The 13,361-nt window shown below is 37.5% G+C and overlaps 1 protein-coding gene across 1 annotated transcript in view; it reads right to left on the reverse strand.

The window, feature by feature from the left end:
- Positions 1 to 13,361, reverse strand: part of MICU1 (mitochondrial calcium uptake 1) — a gene marked incomplete at both ends in the record, with an annotated part of 168,062 nt that overhangs the window by 128,986 nt on the left and 25,715 nt on the right. The window contains 3 exon segments of the mRNA XM_079709270.1: positions 1,687 to 1,711; positions 1,713 to 1,849; positions 2,444 to 2,487. Of these exon segments, the coding sequence (XP_079565396.1) occupies positions 1,687 to 1,711; positions 1,713 to 1,849; positions 2,444 to 2,487 (206 nt within the window).

Below are 13,361 nucleotides of genomic sequence, written 5' to 3' on the forward strand. Positions count from 1 at the left end.
GATGCATGGCAAAAATCCCTGGAAAAACTACTAAACTGATTAAACACTGAATGAAATTTGCACTCTTCATTATATAAGATTTAAAAACAGTATAGAAACTACTTTCTTCGACTTCATATGAAATAAAAGACAATTCATAAAGATATAAACTAGAGGTGAACTAAGTTTAAGAATCCTATTTAGGAAACATAACCTTCACTCCAAAACAAAACCTTAATAATATATTTGATAGAAATTAATACAGGACTTAAATGAAGAACCTGGCAAAGGAATTAAACATGCATATTACAACATGGATGAAAGGGAAATCTGTGCACTCTGCTAGGGGAACAAGCTATCTGGCTCAGGGTCACTGGCTCAGTTTTATACCTCCTTATATAAGTATCCCATTCCTCTATTTGCTTTCAGAACCTGTTCCCCTGGATGAAGTCAACTTTCATATGCCTTTCATGTAGGTCATACTTTCAAAGATTATACATTAATATCCTTAAATCTTGCCTTTCCTACTCTGATTTCAGAATTTTATGCTTCAGTGCTTAAACACTTGCTACTATAATCTGCTAAGACTGCCTTCCAAACATAGAAGCACTGCCATTTTTGTTTCCATAGCAAGGTGAGTACACAAATACTTTAATGTTTTACTGCATTTTACTCTTGCTATTTTATAAAAATGAGTGGAAATCAAAAAAAAAATGCAAATGGCACAAATGATAAGAAATGTAGAGCTCATAAATTTAATACAATTGAAACAAACGTGGAGCTCATCAGTCATGCCAAAAGTTGCAAATTTTTAGCATCAAGTGGACAGGTACTGGCCAAAACAGGAAAAAATTAAACAGCACATATGAAACATGAGTTACCATTAGGACTTCTATATTTGGGAGCTAGGAATGGAAATTCCCCTTTTAACATGTAAAGTTGCTGTTCAACTTGCACATACTCAACTTCTTTACATGTTTTCAGGTTTATGAGAGAGGACTGAATTCTCATGCTACTCTGGATTCCTTCAGTAGCCAAAAAAAAAAAAAAAAGTGATCTGTAAAATTGATTTTGCAATAAGATATTAGTGGCATAATGAGTCATACCTCCAAGAAATATGTGATTAACTAACTAATATGTGATTTTTTTCCAAGTCATCAAACATTTATTGATTACCTCTTATGTGCCAGGCATGCTCTGGACTCTGAGTGACATAAAGACAGATAAGACAGGGACTTAACCTGCCAAAGACTCTGAAATCAGACCCTGACATCAATGTCTGCAGCAACCCCTCACATGGATAAGGTATTTTATCATACATAAAGCAGAGACACCAAGGATCAGAGAGAAGATTGGTCTGCCCCAAAGCAGAGCCAGGACTCTAAACCTGGGTCTCTTAACATCTAAATGCCCTTTCTTTTTGTTCATGTTTTCTTTTAGAATATGTGACTTTAAAAAGAGGATACCCACAGATGGAGGCACAGTGCCACCTGAATAGAAAAGGTAATTTTTAGGCTGGAAGCCTTGGCTGAGATCTCGCAGCTCTTAAGGCAGCCACTCATTCCTTCTACTTGTGCAAAAGACCTTAGCACTTATATCTTCACCTTACCAGTACATGTAGTTTTACATAAGGATGCAGGATTGACACATTCCTGCAAGATCAGTTTCTACTAACCCTGACTTCTACCCACCTAGACCCTTGTTTGCCTTTTCCAGCCACTTCATGATTTTCCTTCTCTTTAAGCTTTGTAGAGCCATCCCTGACTCGTTCTTCTTCCTTCTGCACTTTCTTCCTCCTCTTTAAAACTGACCTTTTACTTTTCTTTCTGACCCTGTGTAATATTTTCTTTTTCTTTTTGGAGAATTCAGCCTGAAAGGGGAAAACATGTTTAACTGACTGTTTTGAGACAATAAAATTGAAAGTTTTATTTTCTATACTAAATGATTTATTATATGATTTATTCAGGCATAAAATGACGAATTGAAAGTAAGTATAATGCAAATTTATATGCAATTTGGGGTGCTCTTCATAATTGTTATAAAGCTGTAAGGACTTCTGTAATTTTCTAGTTAGGATTATTGCTATATACAATCAAAGTCTAAGGAAGGTCAAATCAGATAGGTGTTTTTATAAGAAATGTAAATGTAGTATTGGGGGGCTTGTTAACCTTTATAATGGCTATTGAATTAAAATTCAAATGTCAACATACACTGAATTAGCCCTTAATATATACAGCGGGTAACCCATCAGTATTACCCTATACGGAAAAACACAGAAGAGCCTTCTGCTTGACTTTTTTCTGTAGAAGCATTTGAAGGCACTTACAGGCCTCCCAACCTAAGCAACAAACTTTTTTGATAAGACAAACAGGTATTCAGAAATTTCTCACAAATAATTCTAGAGGAACTTTAAAATCTTCCTAGTAAACAACAGGATATATACGTTGTATCATAGTTCACTCACCTTTCCATCAAAGCGTTTTATTGTATATTGATCCAGACCCAAGTCTGTAAAAGAGAAAAAAACAATACTTAGTCACTGATTATAACTCAGGTGAAACATGAAATGAGAGCTCTCAGTTTTGTTTCCAATCATTCAATTAAATGTACTAGATGGTTTAGCCAAAGCATTATTCAAAGTCCACAGAAATGAAAATTTTGTCCCACAAAGTGTCAGTGCTAAAAGATACCAACTTTTTATTTTATATATGAGAATATGAAGCTCTGAGATAAAGAGGGTAAAAGTTCACGTGCAAACCTATTCAACAGTAGAGCCAAACTAGAACCCTGGACTCTTTCCAAGGTGATGCTCTTTTCCATTACATCAAAATGATATATATTACCTCTAAATAAGGTGAGGGATATTAGTTTAATCTGAATGCATAATAATTTTTTGTATAAAGAGAGAAGACTTTAATATCAGAAGACATTTTGTAACACACCTAAACAGATAAATAGACCATCTTAGTATTACTTTTTAAAGTTGGGTTAAGGGACTTCCCTGGTGGTCCAGTGGCTAAGACTCCATGCCCCCAATGCAGGGGGCAAGGGTTTGATCCCTGGTCAGGGAACTAGATCCCACCTTCCATAACTAAAGATCCTGCATGCTGCAAGTAAAGATCCCACATGCCGCAACAAAGATCCTGTGTGCTACAACTAAGACCTGGCACAGCCAGATAAATAATAAATTAAATAAATAAATAAAAAATAAAGGTGGGTTAAATAATGAATTTAACCTTGGGAATCCCTAGCATTGTGAAATCCTAAGTACTATGAAAGATAAAAGCAAGTATATTAAGTGCTCCTGAGGGCTGGGATTTTCTGTCTTTGCTGACTGCTTTATCCCAGTACTTAGAACAGTGCTTGATCAATAAATACCTAAAAAAAAAATTGAATGAGTAAGATACAATCTCTGCCTTGAAGAGTCACAATTTAGTAAGAAAGACATATACATACAATAATATTACAAGGATGGATACAATGAGTTCAATAAGAGGGTGGTGTGGGAGTTTTTAAAGTGGAGAAATCAGTTCCCAATTACACTTACTTTTCTTGCATAATTACTCAGTTCTTTTCTTTCAGTTCTCACTTTATTCATGCCAGTTCAGACCCTTACCTCATTATGCCCAGAGTATTACAATGATAGGATTATCACTACTCCCAAAGGAAGCTTTTTGCATTTCTGCTTCTACACATTTGGTTACACATGCTCCTTATCTAAAATATGCTTCACCTTCTAGAAGCCTGCCCTGAACAAAATGAACCACTGACTGAAAAAGAAAGAGATAAGTCAAGAAAAAGGAAAATTTAAAAACAAATCTAATTTGAAACCTCACAGATACTCAAAAAGATACCAGTCATAAAGGTAGAACATGCTCCTATGATAAGAGAACAGAAAACAAGAAAGAGTTGTAGACAATTAAAACTATGATTGCCTATCTCCCCCCTATTTCTTAATATACTGTCAAAAAATTAGGAAAAGGTTATCTCTCAGGACGACTGCCAAAAAGACAACAGGATGGAAAACAGAAAACAGAAGCGAGAATTATAGAGAAACAGAGACTCAATACAAGATCTTATGTCATACAAGACCTTTTCTCATTCAGAAATAGATAAGAAATAATCCAAAAAGTATTACCAGAAAATTTCTCAGAGCTGAAGAGTGACACAAATTAAAAGAACTTATTTAAGCAAAATGAACAAAATCTACTTGTAATCCAGTTGTATGCTTGTAAAATTTTAGAATACCAAGAACAAGAAAATCCTCAGAGTTCCCAGAAAAAAACCATCCTAGTCCTTTAAAAAGGAATGAGAATTAGTCTAGGGTCAGATATCTCATGAGCAAAACTCGGTACATCAATTAAGGGAAATATATGCTTACTAATTAGAGCAACACTGTCCAACAGAAATATAATGTGAGCAATAAACGTAAGCCACATGTATAATTAAAAATTTTCTAGGGGCTTCCCTGGTGGCGCAGTTGTTGAGAATCTGCCTGCCAATGCAGGGGACACGGGTTCGATCCCTGGTCCGGGAAGATCCCACATGCCGCGGAGCAACTAAGTCGTGCGCCACAACTACTGAGCCTGCGCTCTAGAGCCCACAGGCCACAACTACTGAAGCCCGTGTGCCTAGAGCCCATGCTCTGCAACAAGAGAAGCCTGAGCACCACAATGAAAAGTAGCCCCCACTCACTGCAACTAGAGAAAGCCCGCACGGAGCAACGAAGACCCAATGCAGCCAAATATAAAAATAAATAAATAAATAAATAAGAATGATAAACACCAAATTAAGGACAGTGGTGTCAGGAACCAGGGGCAGAGACCCTTATTTCTTACTATAAGAAACCCTTGTTTCTTATTATTCCACAAGAAGTCAGCAAATATTTTTCTGTAAAAGGCCAGATAGTAAATATTTTAGGCTTTGTGGGCCACTTATAGTCTCTATTGGAACTCCTCAACTCTGCTATCATAGTACAAAAGCTGCCATGGACAATACATAATGAATGAGTGTGCTTGTGTTCCAATAAAACTCTTTTTATGGACACTGGAATTTGAATTTCACGTAATTTTCAGGCAGCACAAAATATTCCTCATGTGATTTATTTTTTTAATGTAAAAAATATTCTCTGCTCATGGGCCATGCAGAAACAGGGAAGTTCACTGTAGCTGACCAACACCTGCTCTATACTCAGCATCACTACAGGAAATTAAAATAAAGGATACATGCACCCCAATGTTCACTGCAGCACTATTTACAATAGCCAAGACACGGAAACAACCTAAATGTCCAATGATAGATGAGTGGATAAAGAAGATATGGTACATATATACAATGGAATACTACTCAGCCATAAAAAGGAACAAAATTGGGTCATCTGTAGAGATGTAGATGGACCTAAAGTCTGTCATACAGACTGAAGTAAGCCAGAAAGAGAAAAACAAATATCGTGTATTAACATATATATGTGGAATAAAATGGTATAGATGAACCTATTTGTAGGGCAGGAATAGAGACACAGACATACAGAACGGACATGTAGACACGGCAGGGGGGAAGGGGAGGGTCGGACGAATTGGGAGATTAGGTTTGACATAAATACACTACCATGTGTAAAACAGACAGCTAGTGGGAACCTGCTGTATAGCACAGGGAGTGCAGCTCGGTGCTCTGTGACAACCTAGATAGGTGGGATGGGGGGGGTTGGAGGGAGGTCCAAGAGGGAGGGGATATAGGTATACATATAGGTGATTCACTTCATTGTATGGCAGAAAGTAACACAACATTGTAAAGTAATTTTACTCCAATAAACAATTTTTTTTAAATAAAAGTAGAAGACAAGGTTCTTGTATGTAAGGAACTTACCGTGTTGGGGCGAAAACATTAGAACAAAAATGTTTCAAAAATACATTCATTGTATATACTTTCATATGTTTCTTGTTACTTCATAGTGCCCTTTCATTTCAGCTTAAAGAAGTCCCTTTCACATTTCTTGTATGGCCAGTCTAGTGATGAAAAATTCCTTTAGCTTTTGCTTGTCTGGAAAACTCTCTCTCCTTCAATTCTGAAGGGCAACTTTGCTGGGTAAAGTATTCTTGGCTGGCATTTTTTTCTTTCAGTACTTTGAACATACCATGCCACTCCCTCTGGCTTACAAAGTTTCCGCTGAAAAATCTGCTGATAGTCTTATAGGGGTCCCTTGTATGTAACAAGTTGTTTGTCTCTTCTTGCTTGCAAGGAGTCTCTCCTTGTCTTTAACTTTTAACACTTTAATTATGTGTCTTGGTGTGGGTCTCTTTGGGTTCATCTTTTTTAGAATTTCCTGGGCTCCTGGATCTGGACATCTGTTTCCTTCCCCAGGTTAGGGAAGTTTTCAGACATTATTTCTTCAAGTAAGTTTTCTGCCCCTTTCTCTTTTCTCCTTCTGGAACCCCCATAATGTGACTTTGGTCTGTTGATGTTTTCCCATAAGTCCCTTAAGCTATCTTCACTCTTTTTCATTCTTTTTTTCTCTTTGCTGCTCTGACTGGATAAGTTCCACTGTCCTCAAGTTCACTGATTCTTTCTTTCACTTCATCTAGTCTGCTATTGAACCTCTCTACTGTATTCTTCAGTTCAGTTATTGTTTTTCCATTCTGTGGCTTCTATTTGGTACTTTCATGTATTTTCTATCTCTCTGTTGAAATTCTCACTTTATTCATGCATTGTTCCTGTGAGCTTGCTAAGCATTTTTATAACTGTTATTTTGAACTCTTTATCAAGTAAGTCACTTATCTCAATTTTATTAAGGTCTTTTTTTGAGGTTTTATCTTGTTCTTTTGTTTGGAACATATTCCTCTTATTTCCTCACTTTTTGTAACTGAGTTGGTTTCTATGCATTAGATAAAACAGCCACCTCTCCCAGTCTTGAAGGAGTGGCCTCGTGGAGAAGCTGAACCTTATCATTCAACCCTGCCCTAGCTCTTGGTTGTCCCTCAAGCCTCTGTGATTGTCCAAATAGCCTACTTTCTTCTTGGAGGCTCCCAGTAGTTGAGGCTCCTACTTTACTCTTAGAGGCTCCCAGTAGTGCCAAGAGCCATCAGTGTCCCAAAGGGGAGGATCTCAGGCAGCACCTAGATTCAGGCTGACTGGAAGCCAGACCCTCAGGCAGCAGTTTTTAAAGTATGCAAATAAACTTCTTTCAGGAGAAGGCTGGGAAATGAGTGTTTGTTTGATTCCTCTACACTGAGCCCTGGGGTGATAGCCAGTTAAGAACTGTTACTTTGTTTGCTACCACCTATCGAATCCATGAACACGAGCCCCACTGGTCACCAGAGCCAAGCTATCAAGGGATGTGTCCTCTGGGTGGCAGCCACAAAAGCTGGGGAGCCAGACATGTACACAAGCTCCTTTTTACCAGCAACCTGGGTCAGGGCAGAGGGAGGGCACAAAAATGATGCTCACTGGCCTCCCCAGTCTCTGGAGAGGATTGTAGTCAGACCACAGATACGTGTTTAATTAGAAGCCTGCCCCTCAGGCCACAGCTATAAAGATAAGTTAATAAGCCTTTTTTATAGAACAACTGGGGTATATTTCATGCTGGTTATCTGTGCTGTGCCCTGGGAATGGGATAACCAGTTAAGAATTGTTTCTCCACTTGTTACGGTCCTATGGGACCTGAGAACGTAAGCCCCAGTGGCCACCAGAGCCAAGTGATCAAGGGATGTGTCCTGGGCACCAGCTGCAAAAGTCAGTACGCCAGACATGTACACAAATTCCCTTCTGGGAGATACCAGTGACCTCAAGCAAGGCAGAAAGATACGCAAAGATGGCTCCCACTGGCCTCTGCAGTCTTTGGAGAGTATTTCAGCAGGCATTCAGATGTGTTTTAAACCAGAAGCCTACCCCTTAGGCCAAAGGCTCAAGGCAAGTAAATGGGCCTCTTTCACAGAAACACTGGAAGTGTGTTTCAGTCTGCTGTCTCTGTGCTGTGCCCTGGTGGTGGAAGCCAGTTAAGAATGGTTTCTCTGTTTGTTACAGAGCCCACCAGCCTGTCTTTGGAGAATATTTCAGTAGGCCCCTAGATATGTGTTAAATTAGATGTCTGCCCCTCAGGCCAATGCTTTAAGATAAGCAAATAGGTCTCTTTCATAGAAAGACTGGGCACTTTTCACTCAGCTGCCTTTGCACTGGGCCCTGTGCGGTAGCCGGGCATAAGCACTCTAAGAAATGCTCCCCAGTTCACTATAGCCTTGTGGGTCTTGTAGATTCAAGCCTCTTTGGCTTTCAAACCTAGATGCTCTGGGGGCTCATCTCTCAGGTGTAGGTCTCAAAAGCTGGCATGCCAGATTGAGGTTCAAACCTCCCGCTCCTCAGGTAGAAGCTCAGGTCTGTGAGTTCCCTCCTGACCACTGGTTACTGTAACAGGGGTAGAGTTTATGATGAAATTGTGTTTCAGTCTCTTCTATCTGTTTCGGTGTGGGTTTTTTCTCATTTGCCTGATGTGTACGAGTTGTAGATTTGGTGTGTCTATGGGAGGTGGTGAGTTCAGGATCCTCCTACAACACCACCTTGAACCAAAACCACTGTATATAATCGAGTGTAAAATTATGTGTCTCAAACTAAAAGTGCTCTAGTAAGAGTATCACTAAGGGCATGACTCTTATCCTAGAGAGAATATGGAGTCCAGGACAAGTAAATCACAGTATGATTTGTGTTTCCCCTTTCCACATTCTTTTCGTCTTTCATGAGACAAAATCAGATCAAGATGAATAGGTCAGCCAGTGGGATATGGCGGAAAGGAAATAGAGATCCTCTTTGCTCTGACAAAAGCTCAAGTATGCTTTGCTCTGACAAAAGCTTACGTTTTTCTATATAGTACTTTAAAAACTCTCCCCATGCTGCTGCTTCTCCAAGTCATTGGCTAGCTATGCAAAACTGGTTACTACAAGCAGCACGACCCAGAGCTTGAAGCAACTGCCTTATCCACTATATCCTGAGACTTTGATGATACTAAGATTGCACAGAAAGGGAGATGAGATGTATTCCAGTCATACACTATATATATTTTTTTCTTTTAATGTCCTTCTTACTTACCTATGGCTACTCTAAATTCTTTTGGTATTCAGTACAAAATTATTCTTAATCAGCTTGTTACTGAAATTCATCAGCACTCCACTCATTTAAAATCTGCTTAATTTTAGGGCTTTGTGATTATTTTTGAACTGTTCTAAAACTAAAACTTACAAGTTTAGATCTGTTAGGTATCCTGGGATACGGTATGTGTGAAAGACATGACAAAACAAAATTTAAATATGAGCTACTGGCTAGAGTCCAGCCATCTGATGATAGAAATTCAAATTACAATTTGAATTACAGCCTCACTCTTTTCTTTATTTCAACCCACATTGGAATAATACATATTTTTACTTCTGCTACATCAACATTTGTGGAAATCTGTGTTCATGAGCAAACAAAAATGAAGCCAAATTTTCCATTAAATCTCATTTTAATATACTACAACTTTCCCTCATGATAATTATCTTAAAAGAAAAGCAATCATTCATTATTCTGGCTTTTTATGAAAACCAGAAATGTGCTTGGCGTATTAGACATTTAGTAACTATTCTGTCCATGTGACAGGTCTTTCAATAATTAAAAAAACAAAATTACAAAGTTAAATGCCAAAATGTGTGTAAGCAATTAGAGTATATAATGATTTCCAAAGGAAAAAAAAAAAACTTCCTTAAATGACCAGATAATCTTTAGTAAACTACCTAAAGTGTTGTTTCATTTTCACTGTCACACTGGAAGTAAAGTACAGTTTTATTTAAAGTTACTGTTACACATTAGATTTCATCTGGTTTTAGAAATAATTTGACAAGTACAAAATATTTTACCATCATAAAACCCAGGAATATATCTTGCAATCCTTTTTTCTGTCTTACACACAAGTATTCTTTAATCTTTCCTTCCACATGTCACAAAACAAGGTGCTAAAACTAATTCAAAAGGCTCAAAATCTAAAATTCAATGCAATTAATGGAAACTTTATATACCTTCTTTCTGATTATAAAAGATTTTATACTCTATAAAGGAAGAAATTTTTATGTTTTATTCATTCCTGCATGCCCTGCACATAAAATAGTGTCTAACCCATAGCAGAGCTAATTGATCAATACTTGTTGAATGAATGCATGTGAAGTTTGTTAGAAAATAAAGGAACAAGGAACATTCAAAGAAGAATAAAATAATTCCTCAAAATTTCAACTTTCAGAGAGTTAACATTTTGGTATATTCTCTTTCAGCTGCTTTCTACATATTTTCTACATGGCAGAAATACAAAGTATAGAGGAACATATTAAATAACACCATGGAGATACAATCAGTAAAATCCAAAATGTGGGAAATTCTAGAATATAAATGACTTAAATTCTTTCACAAATAAATGATGTACAGTTTGAGTTTCTTAAAAAATAGAGAGCCAGTGCAGGAGGACCAGGAAAAGTGAAACAGGAAAGGAAGGAAAGCCAGTTCAAGGGTGTGTCATTGAGCTGATTACTGCTGTAGAAATCTAGGGCTCAATACCCCTTAGCCCACCCAAGAAACCATGTAGTTTGTATCCTCAGAATTGACCAACCAAGACAGTGGAGAGGAGAGTATTTATGCACGAAGTCTCAACAAAGAGTAAAGTCCTTTATACCTCTATATGTGTGCTTGTGCCAACACGGTTGAGCAGGCTCCCGAAGGGGACCCATGCTATGGCAGCAGAGATGCTCTATAGCAGAAACAAGAGATACATAGTGTAGCTGAGGGTCTTTCCTGTCAGGCTATATCTCTATCCTGATAAATGCTGCAGCAACAATCTGAGCAAAAGGTAAAAGGTGGGCTGAGAGATGTGAAACAAGGCATAAAACTGGTCTTGCTTAACGGCAAGGAAAAAATGGCAAGAAGAAAAAGAGAGAGAGAAAAACCCATAAAGACTGAAGAGATATCAAACATAGCGTGTGACCATTTTTGGAGGTTGATTTGAAGAAGTCAACTGTAAACAATATATTTTAGATAGGGAAATTTGAACGATGCCTAGATATTTGCTATTAAGAAATTACTGTAATATTTTTAAATGATTGTTATTACTGGTACTACTTTTTTTTTTTAAAGTACTTATCTTTTGGAGACACATACAGAGGTGTCTTTAAAATTGCTTTAAATTGGCTTTAAAACAATTTGGGGTGAGGGGAGGAAGTAAGAAGGTTATAGATGAAATAAGATTGGCCACGTGTTGATAGCTGTTGAATCTAAGTGACAGGTACATATGGGTTCATTATACTACTCTCTGTACTTTCTATGTTTGAAAATTTCCCTAAGAAAAAAAATTTAAATATACCACAAATTTCCTGCACCTTTGAAGATTTCACTTTTCCTAGAGATATATGAATGTTAATAAACATGGGCAAAACATTATAAATTCCTTGGTTAGAAAACACCATAACTGTTTCTGGTTCCCCAAGCTCACATTGTTATTTCACATGTCTGTATTTCTTTTTTTTTTTTGCGGTACGCGGGCCTCTCCCGTTGCGGAGCACAGGCTCCGGACGCGCAGGCCCAGCGGCCATGGCTCATAGGCCCAGCCACTCCACGGCACGTGGGATCTTCCTGGACTGGGGCACAAACCCGTGTCCCCTGCATCGGCAGGCGGACTCTCAACCACTGCACCACCAGGGAACCCCAACATGTCTGTATTTGTGACCACACAATTTACTCACTGAGTGATGCCTCTGCCCGCTCATGTATACAATGATAATAATATAATAATATAATATCTTCATATAATAATAACTATTATTATTCACTTTTCGAAACCCATCTCAAATGCCACCCCCTTTAGGATGCCTTCCTTATAACGCATAGTTTCTTTTTCATAGCCTACTACTGTAACATGTATGATTGATTCCCACTAATTGTGAGAGTTATGTTCTATAAAGTAGCCATGAACAAAGACTCAGTGAATACTGACCTATTACTCCTAGGGGAAATACAGGGTTAGGTTCCTATGATCCTCTGGTCACAAGTTTTTTTTTAAACCAATCAATACATAACCTTATTTTATGTGTTTTATTTAGAGACACCTTTTTCCCTCTCCCCTCCTTCCATACATATTTGATATATCTATATATATATTTGATTCATTCTTTCTCTCCATATATCCTTCATTAATTAACAGTGAACTCATGGCCAACTCAAGCCTGAAGAAAGCTTATCTCACACACATATTTTCTCCTTAAGGCACATTACAGCCTTCTTATATTTAAGAACACTAGACAGCACATCAATACTACATGGGGCAGGAGGAAGAGGGACAGCAATCACCAAGATAAAGCACAAAAATTCTAAAAACATGGCACTAAATAAACAAAGCAAAGGACACATATGAAAGCTGAAACAAAAAGGCAGAGCATTACTTTGTTTGACCTCAGCTGGGAACATGTACACGGGGTGACTCAAGTTTTTTGCTGCACTGCGCATAACCACAGATGACTGCAAAAGCACCATTAAGTACTGATTATGGGGTTACAAGTTTTAGTGAGCATGCAAATTTGCAAAACCAAAATTTGCAAATGAGAACTGACTATATATTCTTTTTTTTTTTTACATTTTCTCTATTGTTTTTCTGTTTTTTATTTCAATACTTCATGCATTAATCTTTATTATTTCCTTTCCTTTTGCTTTGGGCTTCATTTCCTTTTCTTATTCTGTTTTCTTTTTTTTTTTTTTTACATCTTTATTGGAGTATAATTGCTTAGCAATGGTGTGTTAGTTTCTGCTTTATAACAAAATTAATCAGTTATACATATACATATGTTCCCATATCCCCTCCCTCTTGCGTCTCCCTCTCACCCTCCCTATCCCACCCCTCCAGGCGGTCACAAAGCACCGAGCTGATCTCCCTGTGCTATGCGGCTGCTTCCCACTAGCTATCTACCTTACGTTTGGTAGTGTATATATGTCCATGCCTCTCTTTCGCTTTCTGACTATATATTCTTTATTACCTTTTTAAATTGAGGTGAAATTCAAATAACATAAAATAACCATTTTAAAGTGGCATTTAGTACACTCATAGTGTTCCATAACTAGCACCTCTACCTAGTTCCAAAATATTTTCATCACTCTAAAACAAAAACAAAAACAAAAAACCCACCTTGTACCCATTAAGCAGTCAGTCCTCATTCCCCCAACCCAGCTGCTGGCAACCAACAACAGCTTTTTGTCTCTATGGATTTATCTAGATATTTCATACAAATGAAATCATATACCAATATAAAATAAAAATGAAAAATAAAAAGAAATCATATGATATGTGGCCTTTTTTTTTTTTTTTTTTTTTTTTTTTTTTTGCGGTACGC

The sequence above is a fragment of the Hyperoodon ampullatus genome (assembly GCF_949752795.1).
Source record: "Hyperoodon ampullatus genome assembly, chromosome: 1".
Taxonomy (NCBI): Eukaryota; Metazoa; Chordata; class Mammalia; order Artiodactyla; family Ziphiidae; genus Hyperoodon; species Hyperoodon ampullatus.